We start from the raw sequence: 18,811 nt of genomic DNA, 5'->3' as shown, positions 1-18,811 counted from the left end.
AAATACAAAAAATCTCAAATATTGCATTTAAAAACTAATTCAGTGATTTTCTCAGAAAAAAAGTGAAAATATGCATTTATTTGCAATAACTTTGCATTTCAAGTGCAATTTGTTCTATATGAAGTTAGACAATGTTTACATAAAGTTGTACAATTTTTATGATATTCAATTGTATGCCAAATCAATGTTTTCATTTTTAGTGCAACAGTTCCACATTTTAAAGTAGTTACAAGGCACAACAGTCATTTATTTATACGTTTCTAATTTAACAGCTAAGAGGCACCTTCCAATCATTTTCTATTTTGGCTTTGTTGAAGTCCTTCTTTGTCATCCCCAGAATGCTCTGTGTGCCGGAGATGGTATGGCACACAGAGCATTCTATCTTCATGATTAAAAACATAAAACAGTGTTATGTTTATTTACATGTAAATTACAGTTCTGGAATACCCAAATTATGTTGCATCCTTTTGCAATTAAGAACATTTTCAAATTGAATTGGGATTGTTGTTCAATTGCTAAATTGAAGCACACATAACTATGGTGTTAATCATCATTGAGTATTCAGGCAACATAAATCATGTTGTAATAAAGGCATACGTTTGCAAAACACGTATGCATTGATAAAAAAGGTATCACACATCAATGTTGTAATATCAAACATTACAATAATGTCAGTCTTTGAAATCCAAAGTGAATTGCTGTCATAGTATGTATCTAGTATCTCTCATAGTAGAATAATAAAATAGAGAAATTATTTTAGAACATTAGATCAATAACTAGGATTTCCGAAGGGCCGGAATTATTCCGGAAATTTAAGTTAAGTTAAAGTTAAATTTGGGAAATGTTGCTTAAATACATTTTTGAAAAGTTAGCTTATAACAGTGAACCTTTTTTTGTGGGATACACATAAGGCAATTCTAGGTCTTGGTGCATATTCTGGTTAAACTATCCCCATTTCAATGGAATTGCAATCCTCTGCATGCACAGTACAATCTTCCATCACAATTACAGTTGATTCTCAAGATCTTGCACACTAATGAGATGCTATTGGGCCCACACTACTACACTGTTTGAGCCAAGGACTAGATGCTTTCTGGTAAGTTTTGATTACAATACTGGGTGGGGTGAATATATTTTATATGACATACGTGATTTTTTTGTTAACTAGTAAATAGTAGCCTAGAGCAAAGTGTGTTTAAATCATTTCTAACTTTTTAATCTAACAGCTTAACTATTTATCTGTACATGGAATTGTATTTGGTATTTTTACAAAAAAAATATATAATCTTTACAGGAAAATTCCACAGGCACTATCTGATGTGTGGAGACATTTCACTGCAGCTATGTAGAAAGAAAAGCTGTGTACATTTGCAAATACTGTGCCAAATCATATGTGAAGAATGCAACAAAGATGCAGAATCATCTGGTCAAGTGCATAGAGTTCCCTCAGCGCTCACAACAAGCAATCTCTGATAAAAGTCCATCTACTTCTATTCGAGGTGAAAATTATGAATCAGACACCTTATCGATAGCAACATCTCATGGTCCTCCTGGAATCAGTTTTTTTACTCAACGGAGGAACGTAGTCAGAGAAATGCTGATGAATGTCTTGCTCGAGCTGTGTATGCAACTAGTTCACCTCTGATGCTCACAGGCAATGTGTATTGGAAGAGATTTCTGAATGTTTTTCACCCAGCATAGACCCCTCCAACCAGACATGCTTTATCTACTCATTTGTTGGATGCAGAGTTCAACAGAGTTCAAGTGAAGGCCAAGCAGACTGTATTGCAATCATCTCCGATGGGTGGTCGAATGTTTGTAGGCAAGGAATAATTAAGTACATCATCTCCACCCCTCGACCAGTATTCTACAAGAGCACAGACATCAGGGACAGACACACCGGTCTCTACATTGCAGATGAGCTGAAGGCAGTCATCAATGACTTTGGACCATAGAAGGTATTTGCACTGGTGACGGACAATGCTGTGAACATGAAGACTGCTTGGTCAAAAGTGGAGGAGTCCTACCCTCACATCACACCCATTGGCTGTGCTGCTCATGCATTGAATCTGCTTCTCAAGGACATCATGACACTGAAAACAATGGATACACTCAACAAAAGAGCCAAGGAAATGGTTAGGTATGTGAAGGGTCATCAAGGGTCATCATCTCTGCACCAGACAGAATGCTCTTGCCAACATACTTGGTGTCCAACATGTATGCTGCGGCATGTATGGGCTTCAGGCAGAAGTCTTCAAGCTTTTTGATGTATTTCAGAACTGCAGTTTCCTCTGATTGGAGCAACAGTGAAGTGGGCAGGGCAGAAATCAACCTCACCAACAAAGTGAGAAGAATAAGAGCACCACATTGAAGCTGCCCAGCAACACCCGTTGTGGTGGTGTCATCAGGTTTGACAGCCTCCTGGAGGGAAAGGAGTCTCTCCAAGAAATGGCCATATCAGTCTGCCAATAAGGCAGACTTATTTTCCACCATAATTTGCAAATAAATTCATTAAAAATCCTACAATGTGATTTTCTGGATTTTTTTTCTCATTTAGTCTGTCATAGTTGAAGTGTACATATGATGAAAAGTACAGGCCTCTCTCATCTTTTTAAGTGGGAGAACTTGCAAAATTGGGGGCTGACTAAATAATTGTTTGCCCCAATGTATGTTGAAAACGTTTTTGGGAGATGCGATGGATCATTGGGGATCATTCAGTATTCCCTTTCTTTTGTTGTTCAGTGAAATCATCCCATGTGAACACTCAACTAATTTAATTATAGTTCATTTTGTAACAACAAATGGTTTTCTTTCTATTGGATGGATTTAATCATTTGCAATTTGTCTACCTATGATAAGGTAAACGGTTTATGTTTCTCTCTCCATATGATATGGTAAATATATCCAATGCTAAAAAACATCCACATTTAATTGGTATTAATTCCCATATATTCCTGTTAATTCCCACGGAAAGTTTCCACCTCTGAATATTCCCCAAAATGTTCAACCCTAGCAATAACACGAGGATAACCTTGATACAAAAAAGTTTCAAGACAAAGTTTCATATTTCTAAATGTCTTAAAGTATGAAACTACATGTGTTTTCATAGCGTACTGTTACTGTTACGAATTTTCTTTGAAAGACAGGGTCCTGAAAAAGGGACATTTCTTTTTTTGAGGAGTTTACATCAAAGTACATTAAACCTCCCAAAATGTATATTCCAGTATCAGTATTTCCATTCTCCAGGCTTTTTTCCTGAGGTTCAACTGTTCAACACTTACAGCCAAATGTTTAATACAATATAATATAGAACACAAACTGGAAAGTCTATAGATGCAGTGGTCACTTTCTTAGGTACAACCCCCTTTGCATCTGGAACACCGTGAATTCAAAACAGTTGATGAAACTGGGAAAGGAGATAGACTGTTCAAATGTTTAAGTCCAGTTGTAGTTTATTACAGTCAGTACCAGCTGAGTGTTTGAATATTTAAAATAACAGTTTTGGAATTTTTCTGAGTTACAAAAGACCATCACAGACTGTGCTGTCATTTGCACATTCAAACAAACAGTAACAGAATACCTGAATACTTCTCTGCATGCTTTAGTGTCTTGCAAGCCAATACCACTGGACTTGGTGTATGTAGGAGCAATTTATTTTTATGAATAGGATGGTGAACCTAATAAAGTGGCAACTGAGTGTAGATATCACAAACAACTCCTTTTGAGCAGTGTCTGTCTGTTATACGTGGGTATCAATGGGTATAATGGTAAATCTGATCCCCCAAGGTCCTCATAGGCTCACTTGGATACATAGAGTTGGAGGTAAAGAAAAAAATGAAACTAGGACATTAAAACACTGGCAGAATGCTTTCATCCACATCCATTCACATAAAATATGTATTTTAAAGTATAAATACCCTTTAAAGACCATTGTCTTTCTGGATGTATTAAAAGGTTTGCAAATTGTTCTTTCTGCAAGGAATGTGAACTGAAAGGGATTGTTTTTTACTGGTATAATGGGTATAATGTGTGGTAGTTGCACACCTCCCTGCTGAATTATGTATAGCTGATTTGGGCCAGGTGATATGTTTTCATTACCTTTTGTGAAAAACCACTTTTTCACATAGGCTTTGTGCTAGCAGTTTAAGAGAGAAAGATAGAAAATAGCATAGGGACAGCCTGGTTGAAGTCATAGTTTTTAATGGTTAGTGCCAGTAGATTGCAGAGGGGTTCACATACAGTTCAGACGCAAATCATAATGTATACATTTATCCCAAAAACCAGACATGTACCGCTTACTTTTTATATTAGTGCTTTTTTGTTATCTACTCTCTGGTATCTTTCAATACCCATGCTAATATATATATATATACAGTATATACGTACACTATCGTTCATAAGCTTGGGGTCACATAGAAATGTCTTTGTTTTTTAAAGAAAAGCACATTTTTGTCCATTAAAATAACATCAAATTGATCCGAAATACAGTGTAGACATTGTTAATGTTGTAAATGACAATAGTAGCTGGACACGGCCCTGGTGCACAACTGAGCAAGAGGACAAGTCCATTAGAGTGTCTAGTTTGAGAAACAGATGCCTCACAAGTCCACAACTAGCAGCTTCATTTAAATAATACCCGCAAACACCAGTCTCAACGTCAACAGTGAAGAGGCGACTCCGGGATGCTGGCCTTCTAGGCAGAGTTCCTCTGTCCAGTGTCTGTGTTCTTTGGCCCATCTTAATATTTTATTTTTATTGGCCAGTCTCAGATTCAGCTTTTTCTTTGCAACTTGCCTCTTCACTGTTGACGTTGAGACTGGTGTTTTGCTTTAAATGTCATTTTATAGATTTGATGTATTTCTATCAAATCAAAACTGGAATTTGTCCTCAAAACAAGCTTGTAAAAGTATGCTATACATTTATAGAATAAATCATATCTAGTTTGATGATTCTGTGAGAAACGGTGAATTAGTTATTGATTGTTACATTTTTAAATAGCTTTTGGTGAATGTCTGTTGAATGTCAATGTGTGCATATAAAACCAACTTACCTCAGTGGACATACAACGGTCATACAAGTCATTACCTTCAAAGGCTACCGGCAGAAGTCAGTGCCATTGTTATTCAACTAACGTTCAGTAACCTTGTTTTTTTTTATAGTACAGTAAAGTAACCAAGACATTATCTTCCCAACCATAAACAATTACGAACACTTATTTAATACTACTCGAGCCTGGTCAAGGTTGCGCAATAAATCGAGATGAGTAGCCTATATCAAAGTAGACTACACATGTGGGGGGGCGACGGAAATTCCATTCGTGTTCAAACTCGGTAGTAAACTTTGTTTAATAAAACTGTGGCTCGAAGGCAAATAATGCAAACGCACTACTTAAATGTTACATTAAGGAGGAAATACAGCTAGAAAGACCATTTTTACACGGCATGTGCGTGCACATTCTGCTAAGCCAAAACCACAATCGTTTTAACAATACACAGGCTAATTGCATTGGCTCCATGTAGGCTACTACTAAATTTGAAATGCACATTTAATACATTTACTGTCAAGCATTGGCATTTTGCCAGCTGTCATTGCGACTGGTCACATCAAACAAAAGACTAATCACAGGAATGTGGCCTATGAATAAATGAATAGGCCCACGTGCAGCACAGGTAACTTCTTTTGCAACAGTCCATTTAACAGCATTTTTAAAAACCGAATATAGTCTGAAATGCGAAACATTCGCGACTCAAAAAATAGGAATGCCAAATAAATCTTTAGGGCCTACTTGTGGATATTTCAGTAAAGCAGCTCAAAACCCAAACATTTCCCAACCTTATTACAATGACTCGAGTCTGGTAAACATAGTCTTTTGGACATGGCCTACAGCCATAGGCCTACTACTATAACATGTTCCGTACTTTAAAAAAAAAGCATGAACATTTAAGTCCAAACTCCCAATAAGTGATGTTGCATACATGCAAAAAAAGTGGGATACTGAAGAGAAAACCTAACAACCTAACAACCTTTGTGAGATAGCCTGTGTTCTTATACCATCTTTACCAATGTCCCCTTCACCCAATCCCCTTCCCTCTGTCTCCCCTAGAGAAGCATCAAATGTCCATTAATAGCTCCTATAGATTCATATTCATGAGGAAACACCACGAGAGGCTTAACTCTAGTTCTAATTAAATTACCATTAAATGCCACCCAATTACATTGTCCTGCAGTGGGACTGTATTTCACCGGAATGAACTGGGACTTCATTCAGTTCAATGCATAACTGGAACACAAATGTACAAAAAGCATTAGGCTTACACTACACATAGTAGCAGTACACGTGCCTGACCCTCTTGACATGAGCCTTACATGTACATAGCCTATGTTTGAATCAATATACAAAAACTTGGTAGAGTTAGCACATGGCTGTTAAAAAGTGTATGACTAGGGCATCTGTTCTTTTGCATCAGGCTATAGCTATTCTATCTCATGTTTCCCTATAATGAACTTCATCTGTACATCAAAAGCCTTCTGCATGCCTCAATGAGCAACATAGCAAGAGCATGATATAGGCCAGAGACAAAGAGATCATTGTGGCACACAATAAAAGTATCCACTGTGCTAAAACTGATCCCAGAACAGCTTTTTCCAAATATAAAATATTAAATCCAAGTGAGTGTGTAGAGGAATCACTATGCTGAGGCCTCCAAAAACATTCAAAGATTTCCTAAAGTTCTAGTGAATGTGATGGACAGAGGGGGTGTGTTGCGTTTGAGTCTGTCCGTCCGTCCGTCCGTCCGTGTGTGTGTGTGTGTCCGTGTGTGTGTGTGTGTGTGTCCGTCCGTCCGTCCGTCTGTGTGTGGGTGTGTGTGTGTCCGTGTGTGTGTGTGTGTGTCCCCGTGTGTGTGTGTGTGTGTGTGTGTGTGTGTGTGTGTGTGTGTGTGTGTGTGTGTGTGTGTGTGTGTGTGTGTGTGTGTGTGTGTGTGTGTGTGTGTGTGTGTGTGTGTGTGTGTGTGTGTGTGTGTGTGTGTGTGTGTGTGTGTGTGTGTGTGTCCGTATGTGTGTTTGTGTGTGTGTGTGTGTGTGTGTGTGCGTATGTGTGTTTGTGTGTGTGTGTGTGTGTGTGTGTGTCCGTCCGTCCGTCCGTCTGTGTGTGGGTGTGTGTGTGTCCGTGTGTGTGTGTGTGTGTCCCCGTGTGTGTGTGTGTGTGTGTGTGTGTGTGTGTGTGTGTGTCCGTATGTGTGTGAGTGTGTGAGTGTGTGTGTGTGTGTGTGTGTGTGTGTGTGTGTGTGTGTGTGTGTGTGTGTGTGTGTGTGTGTGTGTGTGTGTGTGTGTGTCCGTATGTGTGTTTGTCCCCGTATGTGTGTGTGTGTGTGTGTCCGTATGTGTGTGTGTCCCGTGTGTGTGTGTGTGTGTGTGTGTGTGTGTGTGTGTGTGTGTGTGTGTGTGTGTGTGTGTGTGTGTGTGTGTGTGTGTGTGTGTGTGTGTGTGTGTGTGTGTAGTACACTAAGTATGGAGTGCCATAGAGGCACTGGGGGAGGTAGTGGAATTTCCTTTACACAAACTTAGTAGAACCAACCTCTTTCACTGGAGAGAGAGAGAGGTCACACCAACCCCTTTTAGAAAGAGTGGGAAAGAGCAGAGGAGGGAGATGTTTACATTGCTTTGGCATTGCTTTGGCACTGCTTTGGCAATGTAAACATACGTTTCCCTTGCCAATAAAGCCCATAAATTTAAATTAAATTGATAGAGGCTCTGCCAACCATTTTAGGTAAGAGAGAGTTGGGGGATATGAGTGAATAGCAAATCTTTGAGAAAGAAAAGGAGGGAGAGAGAATATGTGCAGAAGATCTAGGTGCTGCTGTAGGCGCTCCTTGGTTGGGGACAGAAGCACAAGATCATCAGCAAACAACAGACATTTGACTTCAGATTCTAGTAGGGTGAAGCCGGTTGCTGTTCTAGTGCCCTCGCCAATTTGTTGATATATATGTTGAAGAGGGTGGGGCTTAAACTGTATCCATGTCTCACCCAACGGCCCTGTGGAAATAAATATATGTGTTTTTTGCCAATTTTAACCACACACTTGTTGTTTGTGTACATGGATTTAAAAATGTTGTATGTTTTTCCATCAATTTGTATAGCAGACCCTAATGCCAAATTGAGTCAAATGCTTTTTTGAAATCAACAAAGCATGAGAAGACTTTGCCTTTGTTTTGGTCTGTTTCTTTGTCAATTAGGTTGTGCAGGATGAATATGAATCTGTTGTACGGTAATTTTGCAAAAAGCCAATTTGACATTTGCTCAGTACATTGTTTCACTGAAAACCTAAACAGGGAAATGTTAATGATAATGCAGAGGATTTTCCCAAGGTTGCTGTTGACGGTAGTTATATCCCACCTTTGTGGATTGGGTTGTCCTTGGTTCCAAATATTGGGAAAGATGCCAGAGCTAAGGATGATGTTAAAGAGTTTAATTGGAATTTTTGGTCGGTATAATTGTATCATTTCATTTAGGATACCATCAACACCACAAGCCTTTTTGGGTTGGAGGGTTTGTATTTTGTCCTGTAGTTCATTCAATGTACTTGGAGAATCCAGTGGCTTCTGGTAGTCTTTAATAGTTGATTCTAAGATTTGTATTTATCATGTATATGTTTTTGCTGTCTGTTCTTTGTTATAGGGCCAAAAAGATTGGAGAAGTGGTTTATCCATACATCATTTTGGATAGATAACTCTTCGTGTTGTTGTTTGTTTAGTGTTTTCCAATTTTCTCGAAAGTGTTAGAGTCTATGGATTATTTTATTACATTGAGCTGATTTCTGACTTCCTGTTCCTTCTTTGTCCGTAGTGTATTTCAGTATTGTTTTAGTGATTCACCATAGTGAAGGCGTAGGCTCAGGTTTTCTGGGTCTCTATGTCTTTGGTTGGATAGGTTTCTCAGTTTATTTCTTAGGTTTTTACATTCTTCATCAAACCATTTGTCATTGTTGTTAATTTTATTAGGTTTTCGGCTTGAATTTTTTTTACTTGATAGGGAAGCTGAGAGGTTTGGTTTTCTACTCCCAAGTTATTACAGTGAAATATTTTGTCCAGGAATTTGTCTAAAAGAGACTGAATATTTTTTTGCCTCATTGTTCTTTCTCTCTCTACCCCCCACTCTCTCTCTCTTTGTTGTCTCTTCACTCCCTCTTCTCCTTTTGTTTTGTCATATTTGTGGTTTCATCACTGATTTGCAAAAGATCAGGCAGGCCAACTATTCCTCAGGCTCCTACAGTGATCACTGTACCTGAGTCTAACATCCATAGCCACACGCCTGGCCAGAACCCACATCCCCATTCCTCTACTGCAAATCACATCAAGCCAGCACAGCACAAATACAGCCACTACAATTCTTGTTTTAGTAACAGTAAGCAGTGGAACATTTGGAGAGAAAAAGACAAGATAGATTGAAAGAGAGAGAGAGGGAGAGATTTGGAGGTTTTGTATTTTGTGTGACAGCAGTTGGTAAGGAAAGGTTTGTTAAGAATGATAGAAAGAGAAAGATAGAGAAAGAAACATTTGGGAGTAGTTCTGTGTTCAAGTAGGGGTTGGTAAAGAAATGGTTGGTAAGGAGAGAGAGCCAGTGGGAGTTGCTAGACTCCAGTGGCACCTCTAAAGGGAAGGAACTTACATTTAAAGTCAGAGGTATAGGTAATACGAGGGGGGAGAGGAGGAGTGTTTCATGTGTGCGTGTGTGTGTCCAACATGTAAATGATACACTGAATAGTCTACACTCTGCGCACACACCATATAGACACCTGCGTGCGCACACACACACACACACACACACACACACACACACACACACACACACACACACACACACACACACACACACACACACACACACACACACACACACACACACACACACACACACACACACACACACACAGCTACAGATTCATAAGGAGCAAACCTCTGCCTTGCCGGCTTTCTAGGAGTTCTTATTTATTCCCCAATAAAGGCAGTGCTATGGTTACCCAGGGAGACCAGAGACCATTTCTTGAGGATACAGGAGTCCTTAGGTGAATTGTAGGCCTAGTATCAAACATTTAAATTCTAGGCTGGTTCGCTCTCTATCTGGAGAAAAGAGCCGCCTCTGTTGGCTCAACCAAGGTATAACAGTCCTGAATAACTCAAGCCCAATGCATGTGACCACATTCTGACTTCTTTTGACTTTTTTTTTCTGGGAAAGAGACAAAGAGAAATAGAATTTGTGCCAGTAGGTCGGATTCGAACCCACACAAAACAGTATATGTGTGCGCTGAAGGCAGCAGCCCGAATCGATAGACCACCCCAGGCCACATGTAGATCATTTATGAAGATAATGTATTGATGTCAATGAGTGATTGGGATGAAGATTCTAGACACACGCAAGGACCTCCAGTTATGATTCGGCACTGGGCGTAGAGCACTGATACACATAGATGGTGGTAGGTGGTGTATGGTTTCAGGTACAGTCCCAGCACATGATCCTTGGAAGTTGTGGGAAGTTTTTGGTTTCCCATTGGTTCTTGGAACCACCTCAGTCCATGCCATGTGGAAAGATGACTTGGGTGGAATACCAACTGGGTGGCAGTGTAGCCTACCCGAGGCTCATTGAAAGTGGTTTATTTTGTGTATTTTTTATTATTATTTTTTGGTTTGTATTTTACCCTCTTTTTCTCCCCAATTTCGTGATATCCAATTGCGATTCAATTACGATCTTGTCTCATTGCTGCAGCTCCCCAACAGGCTCGGGAGAGGCAAAGGTCAAGTCATGTGTCCTTCGAAACATGACCCACCAAACCACACTCCTTAACACCCACCCGCTTAACCCGGAAGCCAGCTGCACCAATGTGTCGGAGGAACACCGTTCAAAGTCAGCCTGCAGGCGCCCGGCCCACCACAAGAAGTCGCTAGAGCGCAATGAGCCAAGTAAAGCCGCCCCGGCCAAACCCTCCCCTCACCCGGACGCCGCTTGGACAATTGTGCGCCGCCCTATAGGACTCCCGGTTACGACCGGTTGTCATACAGCTTGGGATCAAACCCGGGTCTGTAGTGACACCTCAAGCACTGCAATGCAGCGTTTAGAACGCTACGCCACTCAGGAACCCCATTGAAAGTGGATTAAGTGAGAGAGAATGGTACAGTGTAATAATGGTATGATAAGAAAGATGGTCATTTAGCAAATGCTGTGAACATTGGTCACAGTGGCCAAACTAAAGGGAAGAAGGAGCTAACAACACTATCAAATAAACATCTAACAACAGGAAAAAGACAAGACATGGTGTTCGCTCAAATCTGGGAATAACACATGACAGAGAGGCTGTACAGAATTTTTGACAGAAACGATTAGTAACTAAACTTCCATAGTGTACTGTAGATCCCACCTTGTAGGACGAATAAATGATTTAATTTAAAAATCATATTAATGGAATCTAATTGCCCTTCAACCACCCCCCAGCCCCTCTCTCTTTTTTTCCGACAGCTTTTGTCCACCTCACTATCTCACCTTAAAAAATACCATGGGTATTGATGAGAACATACCTAAGGGACAGACACCCCAAATGTTTCTCATTAGTGATCAGGAGAAAACTAGTTCTGAACAATACGCACAGTCACCAGACTTATGCATTCACAAATTAAAAAGACGAAGGCACTATATAAGGGGGACGAAAAGGAACGACAGCCAAAAAGCAGGAGAGGAAGGACAAGAAGATAAGGAGAGAAGAGAAAAGAAAGAAAGATGGCTCGCCGATCCCAGGGTACCAAACTCCACTTAGCAGGTGAGATGAAACGTGTGTGTTTAGTCTGTGTGTGAGAGTTATTGATGGAGGCAAGTTGACTAAAGCCAAACCTCTCTCTCTCTCACCTCTAGTTCTGTGTCTAGTTGTGTCCTGTCATGCCATTGGCCTTAGTGACCTAATGGAGAGAGCTTCCCAGCGATCAGACAAGCTTCACTCACTCAGCACTTCCCTCAACAAGGACCTGGTCAGTAACAACCATAATAATAATAATAATAATATATGCCATTTAGCAGACGCTTTTATCCAAAGCGACTTACAGTCATGTGTGCATACATTCTACGTATGGGTGGTCCCGGGAATCGAACCCACTACCCTGGCGTTACAAGCGCCATGCTCTACCAACTGAGCTACAGAAGGCTAGCACATTTGGTTGCTTGGAAGTTGTGGGAATGTCTGTTTTTGGTTTCACATTGGTTGTGGGAACGAAGCAATGCGTTTCCTGATTGGTAAAACTGAGCGTTTTTTAAACGTTCTGAGAACAGAAGTGGAAATGTTGCCTGTTCTGGGAATGTTTGTCTTTAGTTTGCAGGGAGGTTCTGAGAATATTTTACTCTGGTTTATTGAAAGTTTTCCTGGGAGGTTTTATTAAAGCTCTAAGAATGGAAATTATATGAAATTTGGAGGTTTTTGAATAACTTCCTTAACTTTCACTGAATATTTCAATAACACTTTCAGATTATTTTGGGTAAACTTTTTTGAACTCTTAAGCACAGATGGGACACATGGAAATCCATTTCCTTTGGCATTCATCATGCAACATTTTTTATTTATTGCATCAGTGCGGTTCAAACCTATAATCTTCAGTCCTCTATCCATGGAATTAGTCCACTGCGCCACCAGGATGGAGCTAATATATATTTTTTACACATACAAAAGCTGTTAATTTTTGTATTTTCAAACAGAATCCATTTCTAAAGGAAACAAGCACTCATTAGTGCATGCGGCCAACCCACCTGAACATGATTTTAAATAGAACCCTGAGGAAACCTGTAGGAAACATTATGCTGAAGAACTGAAATAAACGTTCTCTGAACTATTTGAGAATATTCTCAATGTCAAACCAGTTGAAGAATGATAGAACATTACAAAAAGTTTTATTAAATGTAACCACGTTGGAACTTTTAGGAGACTTTCTGTTCCATATGTTCCATGTGCTGAGAATGTTCCAAAGCAAAACAACTATCCTGTACCATTCCCAGAAAGTTGTAGGATGGTTAATAACCATAGGACAACCATGCATGTGTACGTTGGTCTGTGTGTGTATGTGTATCTGTGTGTATACCTGGTCTGTTTGTGTTCAAGATGTATGTATTGTTCGTTAAATGAATATGTTCAGAGTATTATGTGTCAGAGTATGTTCAATTTGAGTTAACCTTATTATAACCGCTTTTGTGCTGTTCCACCTCTCTCTCTCTCAGGACTCTCACTTCCCACCAATGGGACGAGTGATGATGCCACGTCCATCTATGTGTCACACCTCCTCACTCCAGATACCCAAGGACAAGGAGCAAGCGCTTAGAGTATCGGTCAGTAAAGCTCTGTGCTCTCCTCACTCATCTCTCTATTAGTTATAATCTCTCCCCCTTCTCTCTTTTCCCAGTCTACCTGTGTGAGCACTTCATTGATCAAATCTACAGCCCTGTCCTGCAACAACCTCTAGCCCATAGGCACAGATCTGAGAGGATTGGAGAGTTGTGAGCAATTCGCATCCAGCAATCTTAGATTAGTGGAGTCTTGGAGATGAAGGAAAGAAGACAAGGAGAGGAAGCCTCCTAACTCATATGTACCATTCCTCTCCTCTCTCTCTGGGTTTGTCTCCTCCCTGTGGTATATATACACGTTAGTATTTACCCAGTTCTAAAAAAGCAGTGCATTTAACAACCTGCACAAGAGTTCCTTGACTAAAACCCCAATCCCTACTCCTACTCCCCTTTCATCAAGCATGATTAAGACCTTTGGGTTGGAGCGTTGCACTCAGTAAAACAGCAGGAGCATTCGTTTGACATTTCCTTCATGACTTTACCCATTGTGTTCCTCAGGAGAATGAGCTGATCTCCCTGGCTCGCTCCCTCCTGCTGGCCTGGAATGATCCCCTGCTGCTGCTCTCCTCTGAGGCGCCCACTCTGCCACACCCCTCCAATGGTGACATCAGCAGTAAGATCAGGGAACTGCAGGACTACTCCAAGAGCCTAGGAGACGGACTGGACATACTGGTCAACAAGGTAGGTCACTGATGCTGTTTATCTGTGTGTGTGTGTGTTTTCATGTGAAGCATTCCAGACTGTACATGTACTAGTGGTTTTAGTTCAACAATTGAACACTGTGTTCAAGGTGACAACCTTTTTGCACTATCTTCTGGTTAAAAAAAAAAAATTCTCTCTCTCTCTATAGATGGGCCCCTCCTCCCAGTACATTTCTTCAATCCCCTTCAAGGGTGGAGACCTCGGCAATGACAAGACCTCCCGCCTCATCAACTTCCACTTCCTTATGTCCTGCTTCCGCAGGGACTCCCACAAAATCGACAGTTTCCTCAAGGTCCTTCGATGCCGGGCTACCAAAATGCGACCAGAAACATGTTAGGAGAAAATGTCAGACATTTTGGTTCGGGATTGTTCTATTTTCAAACTGATACAGAGCCAAAATGGGGTAGCCGTTTGAAGGAGAATTCAGGGGATTGGTTATTATTAAGTTAGATTTTGTGACATCATGACTAATGCTCTCTGTCATCAACATTACCTGTAGACTATTCATAGACTATAAATTAAATTCTACACCTGTCATCTGAACCACATTTTACCAGTGTAATATACAACTCAAGAGGTTGTATTATTGTTTATGTTCTGTAATGTAATTTCATCAACAATATTCAACCCAATATTGGCACTTATAATCATTGAATAATCATCTTCAATGATTTATTTGGATAACACAAAGCATTCCTCCAAGTCATTCTTAGTAGATACAGAGGGCTATGTTGATAGTTGACCAATGACCATCATTATAACATTTGAACATTAGAATACGATTTCTCAAGTCACTTATACTATACACAATGTACTGTTTCACTAAATACCAAATAAAATCTTTATTGCATTATAAAACATGAATACTTGCAGTCCAAACAGTAGATCACTTTAAAATGTGAAACCGGGTTCAAACTTTCTGCAGGCACTGTGTGTACACAATTACATTGTTATTACTGTACGGTAACATACTGTAAGTACTGTACACACATATATATATATATATATATATATATATATATATATATATATATATATATATATATGTATATATGTATATATATACATATATATATACTGCTCAACACAATCACACTTCCGTGAAATCAAACTGTCCACTTAGGAAGCAACACTGATTGACAATAAATTTCACATGCTGTTGTGCAAAAAAACCAGGAGAGCGAGAGCGAGAGCGAGAGCGAGAGCGAGAGCGAGAGCGAGAGCGAGAGAGAGACTTGACTTTTGGTCTTGCTTTATTGAAACATTCTTAATTCATTTAAAACTCACCCCCCCACTCCTAAAATAAATAAAAAATAAAAAATAAATAAAAATACACAAAAACCCTCTCCTACAACCGTATATCCAAAACATCTTCCCCAGCAATACAGACAGCCCCCCCAACACACCATATCTCCTCAAACATCTCCACACATTTGATCATTTTATAGAACTCAAACTCAACCCTAAGGCGCGCAGAGACCATCCCATGAAACAGTAGTAAAGGGTCTGTTATCCCCCCACCTTTGACCCTGTTCCTCCTTGTTAGCCAAATAGCTAACTTTGCCTGAGCAAACAGAAAATTCAACAAAACACATTTTTCTTTCTCCTTACTCGAATACCTGTATCCCATTATAAACATCCCAACAGCAAAAACCACCCCCAACCTGTCACACAGACATTCCAACAGAGACATTAATGGCATTAACCTGGTGCACACAGAAAACACATGAATTACAGTTTCTTTCATTTGACAGAAAGGACACCCCTGCCCAATTCCCGGATCAACCCGTGCCAACCAGCTGTTAGTGGCCAGGGCTCCATGAAGAACCCTCCACTGGAGGTCCCCTGACCTCTTTGGTACTGGGGGTTTGTAGAGCGCCCTCCATCTAAAACCCACCATACTCTCCGCCCCACATACCCCCTGCCACTGATGTGCCTTCACTTCTGTTAGGCTCCTAATGTCCCTTACCTTAATGCAGAGGTCGTAGAGGGCTTTACCTCCCACCCCTCGAACTCCCCCGGGCTCGGAGTGTTAAAATCCTCCATACCCCGTTGCCAGTCCCCAGTCTCTGCTGTCACCTGCAGTGGCGGAAACAATGGTGGCCCCTCCCCATTTGGCCGCTCAAACACCTCCTTATCCATCTCAGACAGTGCCTCCTGGACCTCCTCCAGGAATCTCTCCAGCAGCCTAAGAGATGTTATTCCTGTTTGTTGCGCCAAGACCTCCAGGGTTTTCCACCCCTCCTCTCCCAGCAGTCTCAGGTCACCCAGCCTTTGTAAACCCCCTGCCATCAGTTGCCTCTGCAGGGTGGCCGACTGAACCGATCTCAAAGGGATGGCTGGGTTGTGGAAGATGGGCTCCTCCCACACCCACTGCCCAGGCTCCACACCCCCTTCTCGTGTGGGCCTTAGCAGCTGCCAGGCCCTCAGCACCGCAGAGTAAAACTCTGAGAGACCTGCTGTACTCAGCCTCTCCAGCTTCATGAGGAACAGCTGCCGGTCCAACCCTAATCCGCCAGCTCTCCTCAGCAGCGCATGCTGGTTCCCTCCAGCCAACATCAGTGTGGTACAGCAGTCTCTGCACCGCCTTTAGTCGGAAAGCAGCCATCCTGCTCTCCAGTTCCACCAGGCCCTGTCCTCCTTCGTGGACGGTCATGTACAAAACTGCTGCCTTCAGCCAGTGATGTCCCGACCAAAAAAGTCCACCAGCTTGCGTTGCAGGTCTGCAAGCAGACCGGCGGGGGTTGAGGACAGCCAGTTTATGCCACAAGGAAGATGCCACCAGGTTGTTGATTATCAGCACCCTCCCTCTATATGACACTTGGGACAGGAGCCACCTCCACCTGGCCAGTCTTGACACCACTGCCTGTGTCAGCCCCTCCCAGTTCTTGCTGACCCACCTCTCCGAGCCCAGGTACACCCCCAACACTTTAAGCCCTTCACAACCCCACTGCAAACCCACTGGAAGCAGAGGAGGAGCCCTATCCCCCATGCCCCACATAACAGAGCTTTGCTCTTTCCCCAGTTTACCTTAGCTGATGAAGCTCCCTCATACACCTTCAGACTGGTCTCTAGTTCCTGCATATCTTGCCCATCCCTGACCATCACAGAAACATCATCTGCATATGCTGAGACTGCAATTCCTGTCACCACATCCATGCCTGTCCAGCACACTCCCCGCAGTCTCCTGCGTAGCAGTTCTAAAAAAGGCTCAATGGCTAGTGTGTACAGCTGCCCAGAGAGGGCATCCTTGTCTAATGCCCCGTCTCACCCAGACTGGCCTACTGAGCCCCCCTCCCACCTTAACCATACATGACGCCCCAGCATACAACAGCTTCACACAGGTCACAAAACTCTTCCCAAACCCAAACACAGACATCGCATTAAACAGATACTCATGATCCACTCTATCAAAAGCCTTCTCTTGATCTAAAGAGACCAGTCCAAAGTTCACATTAGAACCTCTCGACAAGTCCAACATGTCCCTAATCAAGAACAAGTTGTCCGTGATTGAGCGTCCCGTTACACAATATGCCTGGTCCTTGTGTATTATAGAGTCCAGATGGGACTTCAGTCTGTTAGAGAGGACCTTGGCAAAAATCTTGTAGTCCGCACAGAGTAATGCCACAGGCCTCCAGTTCTTAAGTTCACACAAGTCCCCTTTTTTGGGCAGGAGAGTCAGAGCCGCCCGACGGCAGCTCATCGGCAACTCTCCTACCCCTACGCATTCTCGCAACACGCAAAAGAAATCCTGTCCAATTGTTCCCCAGAATTTTTGTAAAATTCCACTGGAAGTCCATCAACCCCGGGTGCACGACCGGGGGGACATCTGGGTTACTGCCTCTGCCAGTTCATGTGACAACAGAGGAATGTCCATTTCATCCCTCTGTGCCCGAGAGAGCTTAGGGAGTCCTGCGAACAAGACCTGAGCACACATAGGATCACACATTTCTGCCCTATACAATTCAGTATAAAACTCCACAGTCCGCTCCCGCATCTCCCCACCACAGAGGTCACCCGCCCATCAGACAGCCGTAGACAATGCATACTCTTGGCTTCACTGCTCTGTCTTTCCAAACCAAAGAAGAAGGAGCTGGGAGCATCCATCTCCTTGAGCATGGAGAACCTAGCTCTTACAAGTGCTCCCTTTGCTTTAACCTGGAAAAAACTGCCCAGGTCCCTACGTAGTCGGCTAAGTTAGCCTGGAGGCCTACATTGCCTTGCCCCACCATCTCTACCTCCATCTCACTAATACACCGCTCTAGTTCCCCCAACACTCTCCTAGCCTCTGAGGATGAGAGAGCTGTGTACTGTTGACAGAAAAGCCGAATTTGCACTTTCCCCACATCCCACCACTGACTCAGAGACTCATACTCCTCTCTTCGCTGCCCCCATCTTTCCCAAAAAGTCTGGAAACCTGAGCAAAAAGTGGCATCTTGTAAGAGCTTTACATTGAACTTCCAATAAGATGCCTGCCGGGGCCCTGGTGAAATAGACAGCCGAGCCATGGTTATGTGGTGATCCGAAAACCCCACTGGGAGAATGGTAGCACCCAGAAGCCTATTGCTCTGATTCCTGGACATGTAAAAACGATCAAGTCGAGCTGCACTCACCCTAGCCCCAAAAACCTTCACCCACGTATACTGTCTTGTGTTTGGATGTTTAGTTCTCCAAACATCCACTAGGTCAAACTGATTAAAGATGTCCCTTAACACTCCCACTGACACTGAATGAGGCTCTT

General features: G+C 42.0%; 1 protein-coding gene across 1 annotated transcript; it reads left to right on the top strand.

The window, feature by feature from the left end:
* The first annotated feature begins 11,661 nt into the window (after positions 1 to 11,661).
* Positions 11,662 to 14,934, top strand: LOC118358976 (prolactin-2-like). The gene is made up of 5 exons (XM_035737055.2): positions 11,662 to 11,806; positions 11,899 to 12,011; positions 13,246 to 13,353; positions 13,867 to 14,049; positions 14,219 to 14,934. The coding sequence occupies exons 1-5, from the start codon at positions 11,767 to 11,769 to the stop codon at positions 14,405 to 14,407; spliced, it is 633 nt and encodes a 210-aa protein (XP_035592948.1). The 5' UTR covers positions 11,662 to 11,766; the 3' UTR covers positions 14,408 to 14,934.
* The last annotated feature ends 3,877 nt before the right edge of the window (positions 14,935 to 18,811 follow it).

This window comes from Oncorhynchus keta, chromosome 26 (genome assembly GCF_023373465.1).
Source record: "Oncorhynchus keta strain PuntledgeMale-10-30-2019 chromosome 26, Oket_V2, whole genome shotgun sequence".
Classification (NCBI taxonomy): domain Eukaryota; kingdom Metazoa; phylum Chordata; class Actinopteri; order Salmoniformes; family Salmonidae; genus Oncorhynchus; species Oncorhynchus keta.
This window is presented reverse-complemented; position numbering and strand designations above follow the sequence as displayed.